Genomic DNA, 26000 nt, shown 5'->3' on the forward strand with positions numbered 1-26000 from the left:
GAAGTCAAGTAAGTTTTACATCTCAGAGAATTTCGTTCACCATTTTCTTTTCCCAACTAGTTCTCTTCATCTTTTGCTAGCTCCAGCTTCAAGCTTGTTTCTAAATCATAACACCATTTGTTGTACCATCCAAATATTTTTACATTTCTTCACCTTTGTGTTCAAATACACAAAATACATACCTGTTCATCTATTTTCATATACAGCTCCTTAATTTTTGACAGTTATCTCAAATACTTTCTTTTCATATAGAAACTATGTCCAACCCTGTACATTTCTTTTCATTGCATTTAATGTTGTTTTAAATTCCATCCTTCTATTAGACCATGAGTTCCTTGAAAACAATGATTATGCTTTATATGTCTTGGCATCTCTAGCCCTAGGTTAGAAACTGGAAGCAAACTAACTTAACTTTTATTCATTGAATATATAAATAAATTTAAGTTTGGTATACTTCTTAGAACAGAATCTATGACAGGGTTTTTGTTGCACAGAGTTAATAGAGTTACTGTTTTTCACCAAATACCCAAAGAGTGAGAACCAAGAAGCACAAGAAAAGGGAAAGAGCTGAGTGAGGTCATAGGTACACTCTTAAGAGAGTGCTGGTATACATACAGAACTATAAAGCATGAATGGCGTTAAAGAGTTGTCCCTATTTGATAAAAGTGTGGTACATTCACATCAGTAAGTTATAGGTATTTGGCAATAGAGGGTGTAAATTTCAGAATGTTGGATCCTGTCAGTCAAAGATAAGAGGAGAGAGATGTGAGCTTGCAGTTTTCAAAGGAGACTGGAGAACGGAAACATCAAATTGATAAAACAGTTACATCTCTCATACCTTCACAGGCATCTTTATTATTATTATTATTATTATTATTATTATTATTATTACTATTATATTTTTGTAGTACCAGAATCATTTCCAGTGCCTTGAAAAAAATGCAAGTCAAGTACACCACTGCTGAGTTACATCCCAGACATATAATTATTTATCATTATTCCAGTACACCTACCCAAGTAGATACTTTAAAACTATATAAATTTGTGCTTTTATAAATACAGCCTTGCATTTTCACATTAGATTGTGATATAAGTTCTATGGTTAGACTTATTCTAAAAAAAATTCAACCTTTAAACTTTGTTTCCCAAGGATATATTTTGAAATCTTATAAATATAACAATAATAACTTAATTAAAATAATTTACCTAAGTTCATGAAATATATTTACATTATATCATCTATGTGGCTTTTGTTTATAAAATGATATGTCAGTATAGCTCCAGGAATTTCGCAACCTCTTATAGTCTAGTTCTCGCTCTCAGAGAACCTGGCAAGCTACCGAGAGTATTCTGCCTGCAAGGCAGAGCCTGGCAAGCTCCCCATGGCATATTCTGTATGCAAAAAACAGTAACAATGATGGGTCTCATTCCCCTGACCTTGATAGAGCCTCCAATGCGGCACCGTTGGGAAGGACGAGTAAGGAGAGGCTGCTGAAGTCTCAGGGCTAGGATGAATGGAGATGTTATTGGAGCCCGCTTGAGCAAATCGATGAACAATGGGATAACAGTGATATAGTGATACAGTGATATTAGTATAAAGTTCTTGAGGAGGAACTATTTCTGAATCTTAATTCTATCATTTTCTCCATATAAGCTCCTCAACCATTACAGGTCATATCAAGTATGAATAATTATGGTTATTCCGACATCCACCCCTTGTGCAGTTTTGTGACTTTAAACACTCACAGAAACTCTTAAGAAATACTTTTCTGTGTGTCATTGACTTAGATTATTTTAATGAACTCTTACCATCAAAGAATAACGCCAACCAAAACTGTCTCAAAAAGATTTACAGAAAAGTATCAAGAAAAGATATTTGCATTCCTGTGCATTACAGCAGTATTCATAGTAGCCCAAACCTAGAACAATGGAAGTGGTCAAGAACAGATGACTGAATAAAGAAACTAGGATACTTATATGGGATAGAATGAAACTCAGCCTTAGAAAGAGATGAAATCATACAATTTGCATGGATGAATCTGGAGTATCATACTGAGTGAAATTATTCAGAAGGAGGGAGTAAGACAGCAAATTATATCCCTCATATATGGATTATAAAGAAAAATAGTATGAAAATAACAAATGTCCAACAGAAACTAATAATTGGTCTTCAATAGGAAGGGGAGTATGATAGCGGAAGCATTAGGACAATGGTGAGAATAATAGCTTTGTAAACAGTAGTGCCTAAAATGTAAAATATTAAAGAGAAATAAAGATCATCTTTTTTCTGAAAGAAAAACAGATTAAACACTATCGGTTTACACAATTACTGGGTTATGATTTTAATGTCAAAATTAATATTAAACTAATATTAAATATTTACTTGGAAATTTATGTAATCTACTTGACTGTGTTTAGAAACGTGATTTTAAAGTAACTAATTTGAGCCCTACTGGGCTGAGTTAAAGAAAAAACTGACTACATATCAGTAACAATTCTGGTCACTAATAATTAAAATGTAAGTCATCATGTTTTCTTTTATAATTTGACTTGTCTTCCTGTAGAACATTAAGATATTTTGTGGTTAGGTAAGATAAATATTATTATTCATAAGAAAACACATTGAAGTATTTAGGGATGAAATATGATTATCCCTGTAACTTATATTCAGATGGTTTAGTTAAAGCACTGTGATACAGAGACAGAGTGTATGTGCAAGTAAGAAAAAATGTTAAGAGAAGAAAAAGACGGTCATAACATCACAATGATATAAAATCTTGAAGCCAGAGTGATAGTACAGAGGGTAGGACACTTGCCTTGTACAGAGCCAATCTGGGTTGCATCCCCCGCACCCTCTATGTTTCTGTAAGTCCACCAGGAGTGATCCCTGAGCTCAGAGCCAACACTGACCACTGACTGGTATTGTACAAAAAAGAAACTCTTATTATTAATTTAATATCATGTTCTAAATATAGTATTGTTAAGATCATATTTCACAACACATTTTAATGTCTTCATGAAATTTAGCTGCAGTCTGAACCTTTTCACACTCATGCTTGAAGTCGGCCAGCATTCATGCCGCTTGGCTAATGTTTGGTGTTATTAGAACGATGTCATCAGCAAAGCGAAGGTAGTGTAGTTGCCAACTGTCTATCTTCACTCCCATGCCCCCCATCCCCACTTCATCCCCCACCCGGCCTGCTACTATGGTAGGGCATATCCTTTTGCTCTCTTTCTCATTTTGGGTGTTGTGGTTTGCAAAAGAGGTATTGAGTGGTCATTGTGTTCAGTCTACAGTCTATTTTCAGAACGCATCTCCCATCCCGAGCAGGCCCTCCAAGCACCGTTTACTTGGTGGTCCCTTATCTATCTAAACTGCCCTTTTCCCCCAGCGTGAGGCCAGCATCCAAGTCGTGGAGCAATCCTCCTGGTGCTTACCTCTACTATTCTTGGGTGTTAGTCTCCCTTTCTGTTACTTTATATTCCACAAATTAGTGCGATCTTTCTATATCTGTCCCTCTCTTTCTGACTCATTTCACTTGAACATGATATTTTCCATGTTGATCCACTTATATGAAAATTTCATGCTGGACCAATAGCACAGCGAGTAGGGCATTTGCCTTGCACGTGGCCAGCCTGGAATCGATTCCTCCACCCCTCTCTGAGAGCCCAGCAAGCTACTGAGAGTATCCAGCCCGCACAACAGAGCCTGACAAGATACCCGTGACATATTCGATATGCCAAAAACAGTACCAACAAGTCTCACCATGGAGACGTTACTGGTGTCCGCATGAGCAAATCAATGAGCAACGGGATGACAGTGATATAGTGATTTTAATGTAGTTATCAGAGGCTATTGCTTATTTAAATGGGTTCATCCAAATATTGTAAAAATGTGTTGAATTGTTTCTATAGTATTGCTTTCCCCATAAAATACATTAAGATGTTTCAAATTAATAGTTTGTGAACATCATCTATTTAGCTCGATAATAAAGCTTCCTGTGCTATAGATCTGACAACTGCTTTCATATTAATATTAATGTAAAGTGTCTCTGATATTCATGGTGCTCTTCATTTCACCTCTGCCATTCTTTGGCATGTATCTCAGAATAGTTTGACACACTTTAAGCACCAACTTAAAGGGGTAGAGAGATAGTATTAACACTGTACAGGCTGACAAGGGCTTGATAATTAGTACCACATATAATTTCCCAAGGTTGCCAGGAATGATCCCTGAGTTCAGAGCCAAGATTAATCCCTGAGCACAGTTAGGTGTGACCTCTCCCCTCCTCCCCCCCAAAATCAATGCTAACTTTAATTGTTAGTAGTTTTCATTTTATTCATAAAGAGTATTCCCATTATTTATTGGGATTTATATTAGTTAATATTTGTCAATAATTAATATGCAGTAATTATATCATGATGGTAGCTAAAGTAATATATTGCTGAAATATATATGTAAATAATATAGTTCATGCAATACATAATAAATATATATTGATATCTCTAACCCCAAATAACTCTCCATTTATTTTCTTGATCTAATTTTTGTGTCCAACTTTTATAACTTTCTACACTACTTTCATAGGCTTAAATAATTTTGTTTTATTTTATAAATCTTCTAAGTTTGAAGAATTTCATCTCTAAGTTTATACAGCTATGTTGAAGGTGTTATAGCCTTTTTCACTACCAGCAATAGCCAATGTGACAGATGGCTTCTGTTGCAATAACTTGATTCTAAACTTGAATTGTAATTTATATAGTGGTAATACAAGATAACGCCATGCTTCTCACCAAAATTCTGTTTAAAATGCGATTTTACCTAGGATCCATCCCATGCAATGAAAGAAATGTACAAAATTGTGCTGATAAATATTCCATATAATTATATAACCTTGACATCTCTGTCGTGCTGGTTTATAAGGTATGCATAACCAATGCCACAATTATTGACATCGGTGATGACCAGCAGGCACTGATGATGTTCACTAAGCTTCAATCATAATTGCTGCAGATGATACTTCGGTTCTTATGTAGGAATTTATGCCGGGACTTAATAATTAAAATTAACTAAATTAACCAAAGGTATGATTTTGAAAGTGCCTTTATTAGATCAAACAGATAAGCTATGGAGATGGTATAGGGAATGACTTCTAGAATCAGAGACAGCTGTGGAATAATCCTGGGTCTTTTACTTACACTAACTGCTTCATATACTCAAGCATTTATCCGTTCATTTAGTGAAAGTGTACTGAACTATCTGACATGTTGAGTTCTAGTCACCTGACTAAAGAAGTAAGTTTAAAAAAACAAAATTTCAGGGCTGGAGCAATAGCACAGCGGGTATGGCGTTTGCCTTGCACGCAGCTGACCTGGGTTCGATTCCCAGCATCCCATATGGTCCCCCAAGCACCACCAGGAGTAATTCCTGAGTGCATGAGCCAGGAGTAACCCCTGTGCATCACCGGGTGTGACCCAAAGCCCCCCCCCCAAAAAAAAACAACAAAATCTCTGATCTCCATGGATTACATTCTACTAGGAGACAAGGCAAAAAAAAAATAGATGTATCATTTAATGTCAGATAGCAAATAAGTCCCATAGAAATATTGCAGAAACTAGTCAAGTTATTAGGAAAGGGAAGTGATCATGTAGACAAACAAAAAGAGACATTAAGGGAGAAGCACTTGGAAAAAGATTGGATGAAGCTATGCATTCAGTTACTGAGATAAGTTTCTTGTGGAGGAGAGATGCCTTTTAAAGCCTAAAAGGATGTTTTTATGAAGAGTGAATCAAAATTTGTAAATTCACTGCATTGTTGCATGCACCTTACATACATATATTTTTTAACAAAGAAATGTATCATTTGGGGCTGGAGTGATAGCACAAGGGGTAGGGTGTTTGCCTTGCATGCGGCCAACCCGGGTTCAATTCTCAGCATCCCATATGGTCCCCTGAGCACCTCCAGGAGTAATTCCTGAGTGCAGAGCCAGGAGTAACCCCTGTGCATCACCGGGTGTGACCCAGAAAGAAAAAAAAAAGAATTAAGAAATGTAGCATATTATTTCATCCTTGTTCTAATATACATCTTTTCATCTTAATTATTTTTCTTCTCTTGAATTTCACATTAAACCTATTTTCAGACCCTTGATATTTTGATATTGTTCCTAATCCATAGTGAAACCTTGCTTTCACTCATTGCTCAGATTGTACAACTATTTGAGCTTCCCTGTGCATAGTTTTTTTTTCTTTTTTTGGTACTTATCTGCTGTGAGCAATATGAAATTGATTATCTTGCTAAGTATTGGACCACACTTTGTTAAGTAGGAAGTTTCTGTATCTTTGTCAAGTAGAAAATCCACAAACTCTATAATGATGATAACGGTAATGTGCCTGGTTTTTAGGGAACTGCTGCTGTGTGTGCCTGGGGAAAAGTGGACTGTGATAAAAAAAAAAAAAAAATTGTGTCATGGTATGTTATGGGAGATGGTGCTCCCAAGAAACCCAGACAACTCAACTATTCCCCTGATGCTCCCAGGAAACATAGCAAAGTGACAGTCTACCTTGTCCCCACTGCGGGACTCCTGCCAAAGCCTGACTCACCTCTGCTGTTTTTCTCCTTCTCTTGGCTGTAAATCTGCCCCCCTTTCAGCTTTTGTCAGTGTGGGTCCAATTAGAGAGAACAAGAAAATTTGAATGAGGAAATTTTGTACAAAGAATTAGGAAATGTAAAAGGTTATTGAGTAGCAAGAAGGATGGCAGAGTCTCTTCAGTTGGCCATAACAAAACACCACAAACTAATTGGCTTGTGCACAAAAATTAATTTTCTCTCAGTGGTGGCGAAGAAGCCCAAGTTCAATGTGCTGACCGGCTTAGTTTCTGGTGAGAGTCCTCTTTCTATTGTATTTGTGTGGCTCCGTCCCTGTAAACTTGCAGAAAGCAAGAACACAATCTGTATTGTCACTTCATGAGAGCCAATCTATTCTAAACCTAATTTTCTCCCTAAGACCACCGTCTCTGGGCACTGTCCCAATGGACATCCCCAGCATAGGAATGGGGAGTGGGAAGGGAGAAGGGGCTGAAGATTCAGCGAAGCCTACGGAATGGAAGAATGACTTCCATTTCCCCCGTGGCTGAGATGGAACTCCAAAGGAGAAATCCCATCCTCCTATCCCTAGAGCTAAGACCGAACCTCACTGGGGAAATACATGGATTGATGAATCTCAGAAGTCAATGTGGTATCATAACCGGGAGTTCTTAGAAATCTGCTCTCCAGAATTTGGTAGAAACTCTCTGTACTAACTGGGAAATGTGTTCATGGGAAGGTGTCCCACATGGAAACTGGCTTCTGAAGGAGTACACAGGATAGTACCAGGTACTGAGCCTTCCAAGCAAAGTTGGTACTAGGGCACAGTACCTATTCCTTCTGCAGCTTCTCTCAATCACCCTGGTACTGGCAAAACTTTGGTGCCAGCAAGGTTTCAAAGGTCTTGTTTTTTTGGCTTTTTGGGTCTCACCCAGCAATGCACAAGGGTTACTCCTGGCGGTGTTCAGGGGACCAAAAGGGATGCTGGGAATGGAACCTGGGTCGGCCACATGCAAGGCAAGGGCCCTACCCGCTTATCTTTCCAGCCCCACAGTTTCAAAGGTCTTATTCCATTTTCAAAGAACAAGCAAAACAGTACAATTAGAATAGCAATGCAACAAAGCAGCAATTAACATACTAGTATAAACTAAGAATAAATACCAGCAGAAGTGAACCAAGTATTAATTGATTGTAATTTACTCAGGTAAATTACTTTTCTAAGCCTGAAATTTATCCATTGCTGAACAAAACACTCTGTGCCTAGAGTAGAATCTGCTCCATTATTCATGCTCAATAAATATTTGCTGAATGTTAAATAAATATATCAATAAATAAACTGCTTTAAAGATTTATTGACTGATTTTTTTCTCTCTCTTTTGTCACTCTAGCTGATGGATGCACCGATTGGTCTGTTGATATCAAGAAATATCAAGTTTTGGTGGGAGAGCCTGTTCGAATCAAATGTGCACTCTTTTATGGTTATATTAGAGCGAATTACTCCCTTGCTCAGAGTGCTGGACTCAGTTTGATGTGGTACAAAAGCTCAAGTCCTGGAGACTTTGAAGAGCCAATCGCTTTTGATGGAAGTAGAATGAGCAAAGAGGAGGATTCCATTTGGTTCCGGCCAACATTACTTCAGGACAGTGGTCTTTATGCCTGCGTTATCAGGTATTTTAATTTTCTTTATTTTTGAATCAGTGAAATCACATACTCTTTGCTTCTACTTAAAATTTGCTATTCTTTTCACCTGAAGGTATTTTCTCAATATGCCTGTGTTGTTGTTTTCCAGAATTTAGAATCTAAATTATGAGAGATGGGATTAGAATTTATACAGAGACATTATTTCTAACTTATGGAGAAAAGAGATGCCATCTGTGTGTCTACTTATATTGCCAGAAATTACTAAAGACTATGAAATAAAATTTATAGAGGAGGTGAAATGTTGCAAATAAAATATAAGCAAAGACTTGCAGAAAGGATGCATAGTTTATTGCTAAATGGGTTGTAACATTTTGTTATTGCCCTTCACAGACAGATAGAGCAAAGATACCTCTGGTTCACACACATCTGCGAAGATGATTTAGGTAATATGTATGTGTGTGCACAGGAAGAAAAAGGCAGCATTGCTGTGGCAGAGAATATGAAAGTAGAGTTTCAGATCGTTTTTCTTAACTAAATGTTCCAGGTCAATACAAAAAAAGGGAAAATTCAAGTCCCTCAAGGCCATTAAAAAGTTAACAGTGTCTTGTGCCTTCATCTGCCAAGAAGCTCCTCAGAATCTACAGATTTTTGTTGGTGGAAAAGATGTATGTAGTTTGCTTAATGACAATGCATTGAAACTATCTGTGTATTAAATTAGCACTTAAAAACCCCAATTTAAGCATTTAGCCCTTCATGGATTGTGACTCATGCCCCACATGAATGATCGTGAGTGTCATTAGACTATAAGCACATTAGCAAATCAAGGTACAGGTTTATCGAGAGCATGTTGAAATCTTTTTCTTTGTTTTTCTGTATCTTGGCTTATTAAGATACATACAACCCAACATAAAGGCGTTGGCTTCGGTGTAGAGAAAAATCACAGAATCACCAATCATCTTTTTGAGATCCAAATTTGTGTTCCACTTCTGCAGGTCTATCAGTTGATATCATTTCTCTCTCATTAGGATCAGACCTCATACTCAATGCTGATAAGGAGTAACTTTATTTTGAGTCATGACACAAAATGTGTTAGGGCATTAAAGTAGGGTCAGAGTCACATAAAAGCTAAACAGATGTTTACTTAAACACTGACTGTATATCTTAAGTGAAAGTTCATTTTGAAAAATATAAATGAATGCATATTGCATGGGGTGACTTAAGAGTGGATTGGAAAGAACAAATGCATTGTCCCTTTGGTGATTTTTCTTTCCCTATGGTTTACCAGTTCTTTTATGCTCATTCATATCTCTTAATTTAACTGGATGTTTTTTATGGGACATTGCTAAATAATTGCCGTATGAGTTCAATTAAGGAATACATTTGGACTCACTGTTCTCACTTGACTAGTAGTGATTTGATTTCATTTCATATCTGCTGTGTTTCTTTAAATAAATCATTATTTCAGATTGTTCATGCATGTTCAGAGGTTATTCTTCAAGGCAGTCAAATATGTGTCCTCATTTATCTGAGATTAGAATTGAGCTGACTGTTCATAACCTAACACTCAATTTTATTCTTTATTGTTGATGTGAAAATAATGATGGGTTCACATTAGTAGTCTGAATTTCTAAAGCACTGAGGTTGCAATTCTTTGATGTGGTGCAACGTACACTATGATTCCGTGCTTTGAAAAATTGCCTTAAACAGTTCCTATACTTAGAGTTGCCATAATGAATTAAAGATCAAAAATGTTTGTAAAAATTAATGGCATTTGCCATATGTTTATGTCAGTCAGATGTGAAATAAAAAAGTCAAGCACCTTAAAACTTTCTGTGTCCAGTGGTATTCTAGATCAGTGCTCCTCAACTTTTTTTTTCTTTGACCGCAGTTCCCTTCTGACCTCATTTCCTTCCTCTGGCACCTCTGTCTTACTGGTTAGCCCCCTAGCTTCATGTCATGCCCCCCATTTACTCAATTTTCACCTATGATCCCCTTGAAATATCCTACGGGGAACTCAGGAGGGCCACATGACCCCTGGTTGAGAAACACTGTTCTAGAGAAAGTGTGAAACTGCAGGGGAAAAATACATTTGTCAATAAAATTCATATATTCCAATTGACTTGAGGCTGGTGTTGTTATGCTCCCTTTTCAGTTAGGAAAACGGTGCTCAAAATTATAATAAACAGATTTAAATAGCATGACGTGGTTTTGAAATGAAGAGAGCCCAGGGCATAAAGTGAGTCAGTGACATTTTGACATAATATCAGGCCATAAAACTGTTGTCATTAGATTAATTTTATTTTTTTTTTGTCATTAGTTTAAAAGTAATTGACCTGGAAAGAATTTGAAGACTTTGGCAATGTTAGTTTCAAAGCTTCTAATCATATTAATAAAACTCACAATAACATTGATAAAAAAAATTTTGCAAGACTTTTATGTAGAGATAACTTTTATTTATACCAAGATATATACAATTAAATGGCATAATCAAATATTCTAAGGTTAAAATCAATATAACTAACAAGAGCCTTTCTATACACTTTTCATAGAATGTGTGCTGAGCAGAATGAAGCCACATAAACTCTTGCTTCAATTGTCTTCCTTTTAACTCAATTTTCTCTTCTGAATCTTGAAAAGACTTTGTATAACAAAATAAGGAACGCTGCATATAGCGCAGCTGGTTGGGCATTCACCTTGCATGCGGCCAACCAGGGTTCGATTCTTCCACCCCTTTCCGGGAGGCTGGCAAGCTACCGAGAGTATCTCGCCTGCACGGCAGAGCCTGGCAAGCTACCTGTGGCATATTCGATATGCCAAAAACAGTAGCAAGTCTCACAATGGAGACGTTACTGGTGCCCGCTGGAGCAAATCAATGAACAACGGGGTGACAGTAATATTTACTTTCCTTGCCATTTAAGAGAAAAACTTTATAACAAAAAAAGTTCCTATATTCTTGTATTCTTGATGCCAATTTTTTTTTTTTTTGCTTTTTGGGTCACACCCAGCGATGCTCAGGGGTTACTCCTGGCTTTGCACTCAGGAATTACTCCTGGCGGTGCTTGGGGGACCATATGAGATGCCGGGGATCGAACCCGGGTCGGCCGCGTGCAAGGCAAACGCCCTACCCGCTGTGCTATCGCTCTGGCACCTCTTGATGCCAAATTTTAAAGTTCAATTTAAGGGGTCAGAGACATAGTACAGAGTGTAAGACATCTGCTTTACATGCAGCAGACCTAGGTTCAATCACAGAAACTTCATATTGTCCCCTGAGCAACACCAGCAGTGATTCTCGAGCACAGAGCCAGGAGAAAGCCCTGAGCACTGCCAACAGGAAGGAAGGGAGGAAGGAAGGAAGGAAGGAAGGAAGGAAGGAAGGAAGGAAGGAAGGAAGGAAGGAAGGAAGGAAGGAAGGAAGGAAGGAAGGAAGGAAGGAAGGAAGGGAGGGAGGGAGGGAGGGAGGGAGGGAGGGAGGGAGGGAGGGAGGGAGATAGAGAAAGAAAGAGAAAGAGAGAAAGAGAGAGAGAAAGAAAGAAAGAAAGAAAGAAAGGAAGGAAGGAAGGAAGGAAGGAAGGAAGGAAGGAAGGAAGGAAGGAAGGAAGGAAGGAAGGAAGGAAGGAAGGAAGGAAGGAAGGAAGGGGAAGGAAGGAGGGAGGGAGGGAGGGAGGAAGGGAGGAAGGAAGGAAGGAAGGAAGGAAGGAAGGAAGGAAGGAAGGAAGGAAGGAAGGAAGGAAGGAAGGAAGGAAGGAAGGAAGGAAGGAGGGAAGGAGGGAAGGAGGGAGGGAGGGAGGGAGGGAGGGAGAGAGGGAGGGGGAGGGAGGAAGGAAGGAAGGAAGGAAGGAAGGAAGGAAGGAAGGAAGGAAGGAAGGAAGGAAGGAAGGAAGGAAGGAAGGAAGGAAGGTCTTTTTCACAACAAAGGAATTAATGAAGACAATGAAATTCACCATATTTTGTGAATGAAACATTTTAAAATATCTGAAAAAAGATAAATATGCAAAATATATAACGACCTCGACCTCATACAACTCAATAGAAAAAAGAGCACACCCAGATGTGGCCCAAAACTTGGATACAATAAAATTTTATTTTATATGCAGAGCTAGCAAATACACATCAAAGAATTTTAATGTGCTCCTCTTCAAAAACGATAGCAAATTGGCAACCTATTTGTGACATTTTTTACATTCTCCTAGATTCATACTCAGTTAGAACATCTAATATATATCTGTTCCTGGCTACTCTCAATTGCAACATTTTGCAAAAGTATAACAAATTTTATAACCTTTGCGTTGACATTAATATATCAAGATGCAACATACATATTTCTAATATCCTTCCTGTTTTCCGTATTCAGCTTCTTCCCTACCAATCCTAACCCCTCTCTATCAACAATCTGTTCACTAATCCATAACTACTTTATTTAAATTTAATGATAGCATACTAGTGTGTAAAAAACTAAAGCACGCCAAGGGGTGTGTGCACTCGCGGGCTCTCCGGGCGGCTCTGTCTCACCGCCCGTGTTCGGTGCTCTGGAACCGCTGTGTATGGGCTGGATAGGGACGGCCGTTGGCCAAGGACAGGTGAAGGAAGAACGAGGACCAAGCTGGTTGCTGATTAGTTACCGTTTATTCAATCTTCCTTCTTTCTCATCTCCCGCACTCCCAGCTCCGTCCTCTCTCTGGATCTACTACAGCCTGGATTCTCATCTCTCCTCCCTTTTTTCCTCTCTCTCCTTTGCCCCTAGGTTACACTTTGCCAGGTAGCAAAATCAACATAAGAAAGCCCTTCCTGAGGGCTGTCAGATTCAAAGGGAACACAACCTAGGGGCATTCCAAAGCCATTCCTGACTGCCAGCAGGCAAAATACCTCTTAAGGGTTTTTTCTCCTCTCCTTATTCCAAACACTCATTAACATCTTAGTAGTAGTTATTTTTGTATGGACATAGCAAGATATACATTGAGGCTTGCAAGGCAGCTCTCCTGGCAACATCTTGCCACAGACTCAGACTACAGCACTCAGGCCAGATTAATCATTCCTCACCCTAGCAGGGTCCAAATCTAGTTATCACTATTTGGATCATTACAGCTTTTTGCCATGACCAAGCTCTTAACTTATAGTTCATCATTAGGCACTTTGGCCAGGCCCATCTCGATGCCAGGGTAGCACACAACTCACCATTTGCCCTGGGTCCATCTCATCCCTCGTTGGGACCCTGCTTTTGGGAGTGCTAGGAAGTAAGGGCAGCTGAGGCTTAGGTCCAGAGAACAGATGCCCAGGAGGAAAATATCATGTAGAGTCAAATGACTCCCAGGTTACAAAAGCATGGTATTTGCTAAGTCTTCCTGTGTCCATACAAAAAGGACATGGCTCTGAGTAAACTATGCAAAGCACTCAAGGAGAAGAGAAAAACAATACTTACAAGTCAACAGAACACTAAGAAAGAAGCTACAAATAAACACAGAGGAATGGGAGCACTGTGATGGGAGTAACCCAATAAACCTAAACTACCTGAGGCTATGTTATCCTACAGTAGTGGACTCATCTAGTATATAACCTCTGAAACTGAATATTTTCATCCAGCATTATTTCTTTAAAATCAATACAATTTTTATATGCATTTGTAATGAATTGTTAAGTAGTATCCCATGTTATAATTATTGCCACAATATTTATTCCTTGGAGAACATCTGGCTTGTTTTCAGTTTCACTTATTTAAAAACAAATTCCTATGAACATTCATGTAATAGGTTTTAAGGACTTATGTTTTCACTTCCCTGTATTATATGCCCAAGAATGGATTTACATTGTATGATAGTTAAATTTGGTCATATAAGAAGCTGCCAAACTATCTTCCAGAATAGCTGCATATTTTGTATTTCCAACAACAATATGTTAATGATAAAGTTTCTCCACATCCTTGCATCACATGGTATTGTAATTATTTTACATTGTAACCTGCATTATATCCTGACATGTTATTGTGGTTTGAACTGACATTTTCCTAATGAATAATAATGATGTTTACCATATTTCTCTGTGCTGATTTGCCATCTCTCTTAACTTCAAGTGAAATGTCTTTTTAGGTTTTCAGCCATTTTCTGATTGAATTATTTGTGTTAATATTGTTGAGTTTTAGGGGTTTTGTACAGTCAACATAGTAGTTTTTTTGTGGATATGAGGTTTGAAAGTATTTTATGCCAATCTGTGATATGTCTTCTCATTCTCTTAGAGAATCCTCTGGGGAGCAAAGATTTGATGCAGTTCAGTTAATTTTTCCATTGTTAGATTATGCTGCTTATGTGAAGTATAAAATCCCTTTTGCTTGGCCCTACATTTTAGACACTTTCTCTTTTTTTATTGATTTATTTTTGTTAAATATTCTATTATTTCACATTTTATATTAGTCTTTGATATGTTCTGAGTTAATATTTAAATAAAGGCTAAGGTTTATTTAAGCAACAAGGCAGATCCATCAATGCAGTACTTTCATTCTTAAGGTTATCAGCAGGACTCAGGAAGAAGCTAAATACTGCATTCCTATTGCACCCTCATATTACATTTTCAACTTCCTAAGAGTCCTCTCATTATTAGTCTAAATGACATAGAAAATTTAGTACATATTCAAATCTATTTCAATACCTAATTCAATATACCTATCTCCTAAGATATTTTGTTTTTGTTTTAATGAATAGCATCACCATCATTTCATTAACACTCTGTAGAAAAGTACTGCTTATCATTACTTTCTCCATCTTCCATATCTTGCCATAATTGGTTCCTAATACTTATCCAATTTACTTTAAAAATGTTTTGTGATTTTACTTTTTCAATTCCAAAATGGAAATTTATCTTTCCTCTTACTTGCTATTCCAACCTATTTCAGTGCTATATGACTACCACAGATATTTTTATTTATATATATAAAATTATTCAAATAATTTTATGAACAAGCAAAATGAAGTTCAAAGTCTTTGCTTGCCATACCTATCCCTTTAGAATTCAGTTACCACCTTTCATTCTAGGCTTTATCTTAGGGCTTCATCTTTATAGATAGACACTTTGTGCAATGTTTACTTCCCCCCCACACACTCTTTGTAGATTATTAATTTAAGGATATTATTTTATTAATTAAAAAGTAATTATTATCAATGCTACTTACTCTTTCGCCTTTCACGCGGCTGACCCGTGTTCAATTCCTCCGCCCCTCTCGGAGAGCCCAGCAAGCTACCAAGAGTATCGTGCCCGCACGGTAGAGCCTGGCAAGCTACCTGTGGCATATTAGATATGCCAAAAACAGTAACAATAAGTCTCTCAATGAGAGACGTTACTGGTGCCCGCTCAAACAAATCGATGAGCAACGGGATGACAATGACAGTGACAGTGACTTACTCTTTCAGTCTTCGTTCTGTCATCCGGAATTCCATTTTTCATTACCTATCTGAAGAATATATAATTATCTATTGAAAAATATCCAGTATACATTTATTCCCCTTTTTCCCTTTCCCGAGTTATGTAAAGACAATTATTTCAGGTATGATCCATAGGTAAAAATGCTCTCAAACTGAGTGGCTTGGAGCAACCACAGTTATATTGCAAGTTATCCTTCGATGTGAGTTGAATTCTGTTGGGTAGTTCTTTTGCTGATTTTTCCCAGTGTCATCTGAGTCTGCAATAATTGGGACACATCTTGACTAAAATGTCTTATTTCCATGTATTCTAAAGGCCTCTCTCCTCTTGATCTTTTTATCTGTTTCAAGAATGGCTGTAGTTACAAGTTAACAACATGGTTAACACTTGAGGCGTTGGTCATTGTTGAGACAATGAATACAACAGTGCAACAGAGCCTGCTCTTTGTTCCCTAATAATTCATACCCACCCTATGCATATAAAGGACAATCTGCCCAATTCAGAGTTCCTCCAAGTGTTTGACCTTTAAAATATCAGAATTGGGCTAGAGTACTAGGATCATGTTATTCAAATCAATTCTTGATGTAAGAGTTCTTTCTTTTTGCTTCCCTGAGTGTAACTGCCCAAGAGTGACTCCTCTTGAGCTACAACACCTCACCCAACCTTCACAAAATAAATACAGAGTGGTCAGACAAGGATTTAAAATTTAAAAAAAAATAAACCAACTAGTTTCCTTTGAAATGGGATGGGAGATAGGGTGAGGGTGGGCAGTACAAAGCAGTGACCACTCATAGCAATTTTAAGATGCAGTTGGGCAACACGCCACTATTTTCATCATTAGGGTCTGGCTTTGTTCACTGAGTGTGGTTCTCTGCAGCTCTTGGATCCATCCTTGTCATATCCTAGACAACTAAAAGCCTACAAACCTCTTTTGAATTTGGACTTTGTCTCCCTTTGAATGACCTAGATAATTCCTTAAAGGCTATGCATCTTTTTTTTGTCTTTTTGGGTCACACCTGGCAATGCACAGGGGTTACTCCTGGATCATGCACTCAGGAATTACTCCTGGCGGTGCTCAGGGGACCATTTGGGATGCTGGAATCGAACCCGGGTTGGCATGCGTGCAAGACAAACGCCCTACCCGCTGTGCTATGCTCCAGCCCCAAAGTCTATACATCTTCCGTGTATCACATTATAATGTACAGCATGGAGTGGTGGCCACACCCGGAATAATCTTTATCAAGCATGTATTTCTACTTTAATATTCAAGTCAGGCGACTTGACTGGAAGACAACGTATAAAATATTCTGAAGTATCCCTTTTGCTTTGCTTAGAGTAGGTGTCATAGACCCTCCTAGCTAAAAGTTAAAGGGTTGCCTGAAAGTCATTTTTATTTACTTTAAGGAAAAGTTTTTATTGAAATAAAATACTTTTCTTAGGAGTCAAGAAAAACTAAGACTTAGAACTTAGCCTCTCGTTGTAATAAGAAAGACATTAAAAGTAGATCAATAAAAATAATAACATTAAATTAAAAGGGGTCAATGATGTGTTGGTGAGCCATCAGCATGGATTAATATTCGAGAGAAAGGAAATCACACAAGACATTGTCAGTGTGAACTGATCAACTGCTGACGTCATTGAAACCTTGATTTATGTAATAGCTGCCTGGCTTCTGTCGACTAGGAGCATGTCAATCTGAATTCAGTTACCTTTTTACTTATGTTCTCTGAATGATAGAGTATGCATTATACCCCAAATCTATTACAACCAATGTATTTTTCTTGAGGTCAAAAGAAGTAGGATTTGTCCTAGATAAAGCACCCAATAATTTCACAATGAAATAGTGGTCAGGGTCAGTGTTCATAGAATACCTGGCAGCAAACTTTGCTAGAGCAAAACTTATGCCACTTCTTTAATTCTTAGGCTTTTTACAGACAATATTATAGTTTGATTTCTTATGCCATTCCCTGCCAAGATCAAACAGATCATAAGCTACATACACACTTCATGATTTTTCCTATTTGATAATTGGGTTTGTTTTATTCTCTCCCTGTACTATATCTTCACTATAACCAAGTAAATGTGGAAAGTAATACTATGCTACCTCTAATGCCCCACAAAAAATTATGTAGCTGTAGTTTGTCACCAATTACAGTCTGTGTTATGAAATCTATTTTTTTTGTTTTGTTTTGGTGATCACACCCAGCAGTGCTCAGGGGCGAATACTGGCTCTAGGCCCAGGCGTGATCCCTGGTACCTCCAACTTCAGCCAGCTTTGCTCACAGGGAGGGCAAAGCTTGCCTCCTGTGCTGTCTCAGACCCAGAATATAATTTTAATAATTATTATTGTTTTGTGTGATTATTGTTTAAAAACAAAGTCACTATTAGATCAAAGTATAATGTCAGCTCATTTGAGAAACTTTTAAATATTCAGACCCCAAGGAATTATCATAACTTGTTCAGGGCAATCAAAGTCCATATAAATGTTTTATATCCTACCCAGAAATTTTAATAATCATATGCATATGTGTTCCAAGGACCCAAAGTAGTTTAATGATTTTGTTTTTCTAATTGTTAAACTACCTCTCTTAATTGAATCCAAAGTATACACTTGAGAATATCAGCTGTAATTTATAGGTTATAAAAATGCAATTAAACCCACATAAGCTAGTCCTTTAAAAATCTGTGTACAATTGAAAGACTTTAAGGTTTCAAGTCTGGATGCAGAGTCTCTTATGGATGATAAATTAAAATTGCAGTCTGCACAATACAAGGGGTTTTTCTAAACTCCTTTGATAAGCTCATGTGTTTTTGTGGCATACAAAGATTCAAAGGTATTTTCTAGTAGAATAATTATGAAAATGCTTTTGGATCATGTTGAAGTGGCATAACAACCTACAAGAAATACTAAAATTAGCCCTTTTTATGGTCTGCAACACAAAAGTTCTTTTAAGACCATGCACTCTCTCTTTCTGTGTGTTTGTGTGTGTCTTCAACACAAATGTTCATTTAAAGACACAATCTCTTGCTGTGTCTTTCTCTCCACTTGCAAGGCAAGGCCTCTACCACTTATCCACCCATATCATTGCATTTTCTATAATTAGTTATTTTTCAAATTTTACATAAAAATGTGATAGTGCAGGGCTACACATAAAAATAGGTGAAAATAAATTTAAATAACTAGCCTCCATTTTATAAAAAACATGCTCCAGTGCAAAAGTACAGCAGGTAAAGCACTTGCCTTACACCTGGATGACCTGGATTTGATATTTGGTACCCCAAAGGATACCCCAAGCTTAACCAAGAATGATTCCTGAGTGCAAAGCCAGAGCTAAGCCCTGAGTCCCATGGGGTGGACCCCTAATCCAAAAATAGCACTGAGCACTGTTGCTCTTTTGTTCAAGTTGCTAGAGCGAGCACCAGTAACATCTCCAATGGGAGGCATGTTGTTACTGTTTTTGGCATATTGAATATGCCAAGGCTAGCTTGCCAGGCTCTGCCCTGCAGGCAGGATACTCTCAGTAGCTTGCCAGGCTATCATAGAGGGACAGAGGAATTGAACCTGGGTCAGCCGCATGCAAGGCAAATGCCCTACCTGCTGTGCTATCACTCCAACCGAAAAAAAAAATAGAACAAGGATATTACTGGTTTATACTGGTTTTCTTTATTTTAATTTTTATTTTTTTAAAAATTTTATCACCATGTGGAAAGTTACAGAGTTCTCAGGTTTATGTCTCAGTTTTACCGTATTCAAACACCATCCCTTCACCAGTGCCCATATTCCACCACCAAAATCCCCGGTATACCCCCCGCCCCCCACCCCAACTATATAACTGATGAATTTCACTTTATTTTCTCTTCACCTTGATTACGTTCCATATTTCAACAAAAAACTCACTATTGTTGTGGGAGTTATATCCCCAAACATGATAACCCTAATAAGGAGGCATTTGATAATTAGTTTTCCATTAAAAGATTGCATGTTTTCAGGTTTTAGAAAAGGTCGCGCGGCCGCATTAGAGGCCGCGCGGCTCGGATGTGTCCCAGTTCCAAATCCTGGAGCCGTGTTAGTTGCTGCTCAGTGTTGCCAGGGTTCCATCAGGAGAAGTTGTTCTGGCGGCAACTCCTCCTTCTGGCCCCCTGGTGTTGCTGGCCCCGATTCGGGCCCGGAGCATTGTCCAGGCTGCGTTGCTCACCAGAATGCCTGCCGCTTCTCTGTGGATTGTGGCAGCAAGATGGCGCCGAGGGTGGGTCGAGGGCGTGACTTCCGGCGGCCGGGACCACTTGGAGTTTTGGGCTGGCGCCACCCCACTCCAGTGCCCCCCCGCGGCTCGGATGTGTCCCAGTTCCGAATCCTGGAGCCGTGTTAATTGCTGCTCAGTGTCGCCAGGGTTACACTGGTTTTCAATACTCTTTGTTTCAGGAGTACAGCTTCACACTCCGATATATAAATATGCCCTACCCCACACGTCACAAAATTTATAGTGCTATAAAATATTAAATTGCCCCCCCCTCTATCCATGTCTTGCACACCCTCTGGTAGCAAGCAGAACCAATGGTAGCTTCACAAAATCAAACATTTATTTTTTGTTAGTTTATTTGCTCTGGTCATTTATATTCCAGATATGAGAGAAACCATCTGATAATTGTCTTTTACTTCATTATTTCATTAACACAGTCACTTAAAAGTGCATCTGTTGGGAGATGTGTGCTGAAAGTGGGTAAAGGAACAAACATGATAGTATCTCGGTATCTATATAGTAAACCAGAATGCCCTAAAGAAGGGAGAAAGAAAGAAGAAAAGTGCCTGCCATAGCGACATGCAGGGCTGGGGGTGAGGGTCGCAGGAGAGATATTGGGTACATTGGTGGTGGGAAATGTACACCAATGGAGGGATGGATGTTGGAACATTTTATGACCAGAATGCAATTATGAGAACTTCATAACTGTGGCTCTCATGGTAATTCAATAAAAAATTAAAATAAATAAATAAAAGTCTATCAATGTTGTCACAAAAGACACACTTTCACATTTTAAATATGAAGCGATAGCACAGCGGGTAGGGCATTGCCTTGCATGTGGCTGACTCGGGTTCAATTCCTCCGTCCCTCTAGGAGATCCCGGCAGGGTACCAGGAGTATCATGCCTGCACGGCAGAGCCTGGCAAGCTACCCATGGCGTACTTGATATGCCAAAAACAGTAACAACATGTCTCACAATGGAGACATTATTAGTGCCAACTCAAGCAAATCAATGAACAATGGGGCGACAGTGCGACAGTGCTACAGTATTTTAAATAGCTTCTACTGAGTGTATATACTCCATAGCATCATTACTTAAGCATCATTACTTAGTCATTCAAGGATAGCCTTGGCTATTATGAACAATGTTATTCCAGGGGATAAACTTAACATTTCAAACTATTACTCAGATAAATATGAGAGACTGTAAGTGCTGAATTATATGATATTTTTTATCTTAAAAATTGAAGCACTATGAATTACCATGGTTGATTTTCAGGTATACCATGTTTCAACACCAATTCCTTCACTTTACCCACTTTGCCCACTTCCTTTTACCAATGTCCCCCGATTCTATCCCACCACCCCACCCAAGACAGCCTCTATGTTAGGCACTTCTTTTACTCATTTTTTCCTTCCATTTAGGTACTGTGGTTTATGATGCTGCTGATGGAACATCATGCATACCACGTTAGCTCCTTTCAGCACTATGTTTCCCTTCAGCGTGACCTTTCCTCTCACTATTGTCGGATCATTCGCTTCCCTGGCTGTCTCCTCCCTCCAAGATGATTTTTTAAAAGTAATTTACATACCACTGCCATAGAAGTTGCTACAATTTACCTTGCTGCCAATAGTATAGGAAGGAGAGTTCTTCTGTTACACACTCTTGCCAGAAATTGTTTCTGTTCTCTCAGATTTGAGGTGGTATGTTAGTATTGTTTTTCTCTTTACATTTATCTTAGATGAAATGAAGGTGAATATTATTGCATATGCTCCTTGATCATCTACATGTCATTGGAAAACTGTCTATTGGGTCTCAAGTCCAGATTTTACTTGGTTGTCTTTGAGTCCTGTGACATTTCTATTTTGGAGGTTAAACGTTGTTATATATTAGATGTGCAAATATAGTCTCTTATTTACTTTTTTGTCTTCATGGTGGGCTATTTATGTATATCTTCATGGGTGGGTTATCTACATATACAGAAACATTTTAGTTTGATACAGTCACATTTGTTTTTCTTTGTATTTCTCCTGTAATTAGAATTGTGTTCCTATAGATACCTCAGTGATTGATGTGCAGAAGTGCATATACTATGTTTTCCTCTATGTATTGGGTCCTTTCAAGGCTTATATCCAAGTGTTCAGTTCATTGTGATTATTTTGTGTAATGGGTTGAACTATACCACATGTTGACTATCCACGTTTCCCATCACCAATTCTAAGAGTTTTCTTCTCTGTTGGATCCTTTCTATTAAATAGTTGACCAGAAGTGTATGTCGGTTCTGGCATCTCTATTTTATTCTATTCATCTTCGTGTCTGTTTTTGTTTCAAAATCAAACTGCTTTGATTATTATGCTTGTTTATAGTACATTTTGAAGTTTAGGAGCACAATACCTCGCTTTTTCTTTACTCTTAAAATTGGTTGACTATTCAGAGTCTTATTGGTCTTATAAAAATGATAGTATTGTTTGATATTACTATATCAGATATTGCATTAATTGTAAATTACTTCAGATACAATAGCCATTTTACTCTTTCAATTAATAAGCAAAGGATATCTTTCTCTTTCGTTGTGTCTTCTATTTCTTTTAACTACGTGGTATTTTTCAGTGGATTGGTTAGTCATCTTTTGTTACTTTTACTCCCAGATATCTCAACCTCTGAAAATGCGGTCATTTTATTAATTTCCCTTCCTTCTATTTCGTTGTTTGTGCATAGAAAGGCAGGATATTCATGTGTATTGATTTTGTATCCTGCCACTCTACTAAACTAATTATTTCTGGTAGCTTTTATGATAGAGTCTTTCAAGTTTTCTGTGTCTTCTGTCATGCAGCTAGTGATAATTTTACTTAGTTTTCAATTGGAGTATTTTTCTGTTCCTAATTTCTCCAGTAAGGAATTCCAGCCCTATGTTGAATGGTAGTGGTTGTTAGGGCACAATTCTGGATCTCTGACCGCCGACAAGGACCACGCAGGAATGCAATCAGCAAGCGGGTAGTTTATTAAGCTGGTCGTGTACACGGGCACAGTGACACGCAGGTCCCATGTGCGAGGCAAGGCCCCAACCCAGGGTGCAGGGGTTACTTATATAGGCCCATGTCGGCTGTTACGGCCAAAGCACGAAAGCCCTCACATTCCCTAGCCAATAAGTTCATAAGTTGACATGCCTCTCCCCCCAATCCCATTAGGCCCATCTGCTTGTCCAGCCTATAGATTTACAGGTCACAATTGCGTAAGCACCTGCACAGGTCCGAGGGCTGAGCCTGGGCCCGGAGGAAGCTATCTGATTAGATTATACCCTTATATGGTCGTAGCTCGGGAGCCCACACATTCCTCTTTGAGCAAGCAGATAGCAGAGGCCTGAGTGGAACATATATGGTTTTCATTGTCTTTGGCCCCGCCCAGGGCAGTCCCGCCCTAACAGTGGTGAGTGAGTGGGCATCCTTTCCTTATTTATTTCAGATCGTAGGGGGGAAAGACTTCCAGCTCTCACCATTGGTGTTAGCAATAAAGCTATAGGTTATGCTGCCTCTTTCCACACCCAGATCAAGAATGCGTTCTGTCTAGGCCTCAGAACCCATCACTTCCCAAGGAGCGGAGGAATGTGGCTACCACCCACACTACCTTCAGGAATGAGCACCCAGCCCCAGGGCCCTGTCAGCAAGCATTACGGTTCATCACTCTCATAGCAAAGGTCATCTGCACCAGCTCGAATATAACGAATTATTGCCAGTGGAGGTTCCTGGGTGATTTCTGTGAAGCAGGGAGGAGAAAAGAGGCAGCCTCAAGAATGTAATCTGCCACTTTCTCTTTATCCACCTCTGCCACCCCAGCAATGTCTGGGAGACCTAGGATTGTGGAAGTCGGCCGTGAGCCCCTACTCTGCACGGACATTAACCTCCTGCCAGCCCGGTGAGGCAGCTGTCGAGCTGTGCCTGACATCTAGTAGTTCTGCACTGCATGGTAGATAATCCCCGCCACCTGTTTTCTCAGGGGTCAGTGGACTCAGGCTGGAGTGAGGAGTTGCTCTCTACTGGGAAGGAAAGTCTGTCTTACACTTTAGGTCTGTTGCCATTCCTTCACTGAAAAGTTTCATTAGAACACAACCAATGATGTCAAAGGGCTTTTTATTTTGAGATTTTGAGGTAAGGGAGAGGTGGGGGAGGGGGAGAGGGAGACAGAGAGACAGACAGACAGACAGACAGAGACAGAGACAGACAGAGAGACAGAGACGGAGAGACAGACAGAGACAGATAGAGATGGAGAGAGAGACAGACAGAGGCAGAGAGACAGAGAAAGAGAGAAACAGAGAGAGACAGACAGAGAGACAGAGATGGAGAGACAGACAGACAGAGACAGAGAGAGAGAAAGACAGACAGAGATGGAGAGACAGACAGACAGACAGAGGCAGAGAGATAAATAAGAGACAGAGAGAGAGAGAGTACACGGCTCAAGTGGGCGAGTCCAGCAGCATTTATTGGCAACAAGTGTAGGCAGCATTGGCCCAGACACATGGATACTGGTACTCCATTTGCTTCGGCCACAAAAGCACTCTAGAGCAACATACGTGCACTTCCTTTGTTCCTTTGTCCAGGTTAGTTTAGATACACTTCTTCCAAACTGCCTGCCCCCAGTCAGTTGCTAGAATGGTTTCCAGGGGGAAGTTCTGAGCACTTGATGGTCTTCTTTGCTATTCCTTTCCTGGCCTTTGTTCCAGAGGCTCCAGTCACCTCTGCACTCTGGCCGCCTCCAGAGCTTGGCCTGTAACTCTGCATCTCAACGACCTTCCTGCTCCTGAGATGGGTCCTTTGAGTCAAAGGTCTCCATGCCTTCAGGCCAGTTCAGGTTCCTGATGCTGTTAGCTATTTTGCAGAAAATACACATTACCACCCCCTCCCATATTCCTGCCTGCAACAAAATCACCAACTTGTTCATGAAAACTGGCTGCTGCCATGACCACAACTCCATTCCGCACTCATTCCCTGTTCCACCAACTCAATGAGGGAACAGCCACCCAACTGTGAGAAATGAAAGTGTAGATCAGTCCAGAAAAGTAGGCAGTGAAGTGAAATGGTGAGATACCCTGTGAGTAATTTAATGATTCCTGGTTCTGCTTAGGGGAGATGCTTGCCAACATTCATCCGTTCATCATTATGAGAAGTCACATGGATTTTACCTTATTTTCAACAGGAATACCAGAATGTTATCTTTTTGGGTGCTTTCTTTTCTTAAACAACAAACTCAGTTGTTGGGATTAGAAGCCATGAACTATTTGAATTGTATATACAATTGTATATACAATATTACAAATACAATATACAATTACATTATGTAAATACAATAAAATACAATTGTATATACAATTATATACAATACAATTGTACATACAAAAATACAATATTACAATTGTGTGTGTGTTTGTGTGTGTGTCCAGGGCACAGACAAGTGTGCATAAATGTTCCAGGAGATAAAACATGCCTTAAGCAAACAGGTTTTTTGGGGGTTTGGTTGGTTTGTGTAATCAAGTATATAAAATAAGTGCCTTGCTATTATGATATTATATATCTACATAGTGCTATCACTAATACATAGTGATATTGCTGTTTCAGTCATAGAGATAACATGATCATTTATAATTTTTACAAATATTGTTAAAAATAAGTGATAATAATTAACTTGCGATTATCATGATATTTTTAAATACAAAATTATGTATAACAATGCAGGTCACTGATAATCCAGCAAGTATTTGTGCTTATGCTTTTATACTGTAATCATCATTTTTATTATTTTTTTTGTATAATACAGTCTCCAAGAAAAATTAACCACTAATGTTGGTGCAGTAAGGAAAGATGATATGAATAGGCCTAATAAAGTAATAATAGAAGATCAGAAAAAGTTGAGTATAAAACAAAGATTATCCAAGGATTTTTCAAGTTTAATTTTTGTGCTGTTCCCAAGTAAGAAAATGAACAATAACTTCAATGGTGCAGAGAAGTTAATAAAGGGGTTGATAATTCTTAGAAAAGCACATGAAGGGCCACTGTTTGATAAGAAAATTGAGTAATAAGTACATGGGAGAGTGTGATGAAGAACAATTCCTATGTCAGAAGTCTTATGTGTGTTATTT

At 38.7% G+C, this 26000-nt stretch overlaps 1 protein-coding gene across 2 annotated transcripts in view; it reads left to right on the forward strand.

The window, feature by feature from the left end:
• Window positions 1-26000, forward strand: part of IL1RAPL1 (interleukin 1 receptor accessory protein like 1) — a 1407730-nt gene that overhangs the window by 686527 nt on the left and 695203 nt on the right. For both annotated transcript variants that reach the window (XM_055120124.1, XM_004612439.2), the window contains one exon: window positions 7972-8251. In XM_055120124.1, the coding sequence (XP_054976099.1) occupies window positions 7972-8251 (280 nt within the window). The remainder of the gene's footprint in view (window positions 1-7971; window positions 8252-26000) is intronic.

Source organism: Sorex araneus, chromosome X, assembly GCF_027595985.1.
Source record: "Sorex araneus isolate mSorAra2 chromosome X, mSorAra2.pri, whole genome shotgun sequence".
NCBI lineage: Eukaryota > Metazoa > Chordata > Mammalia > Eulipotyphla > Soricidae > Sorex > Sorex araneus.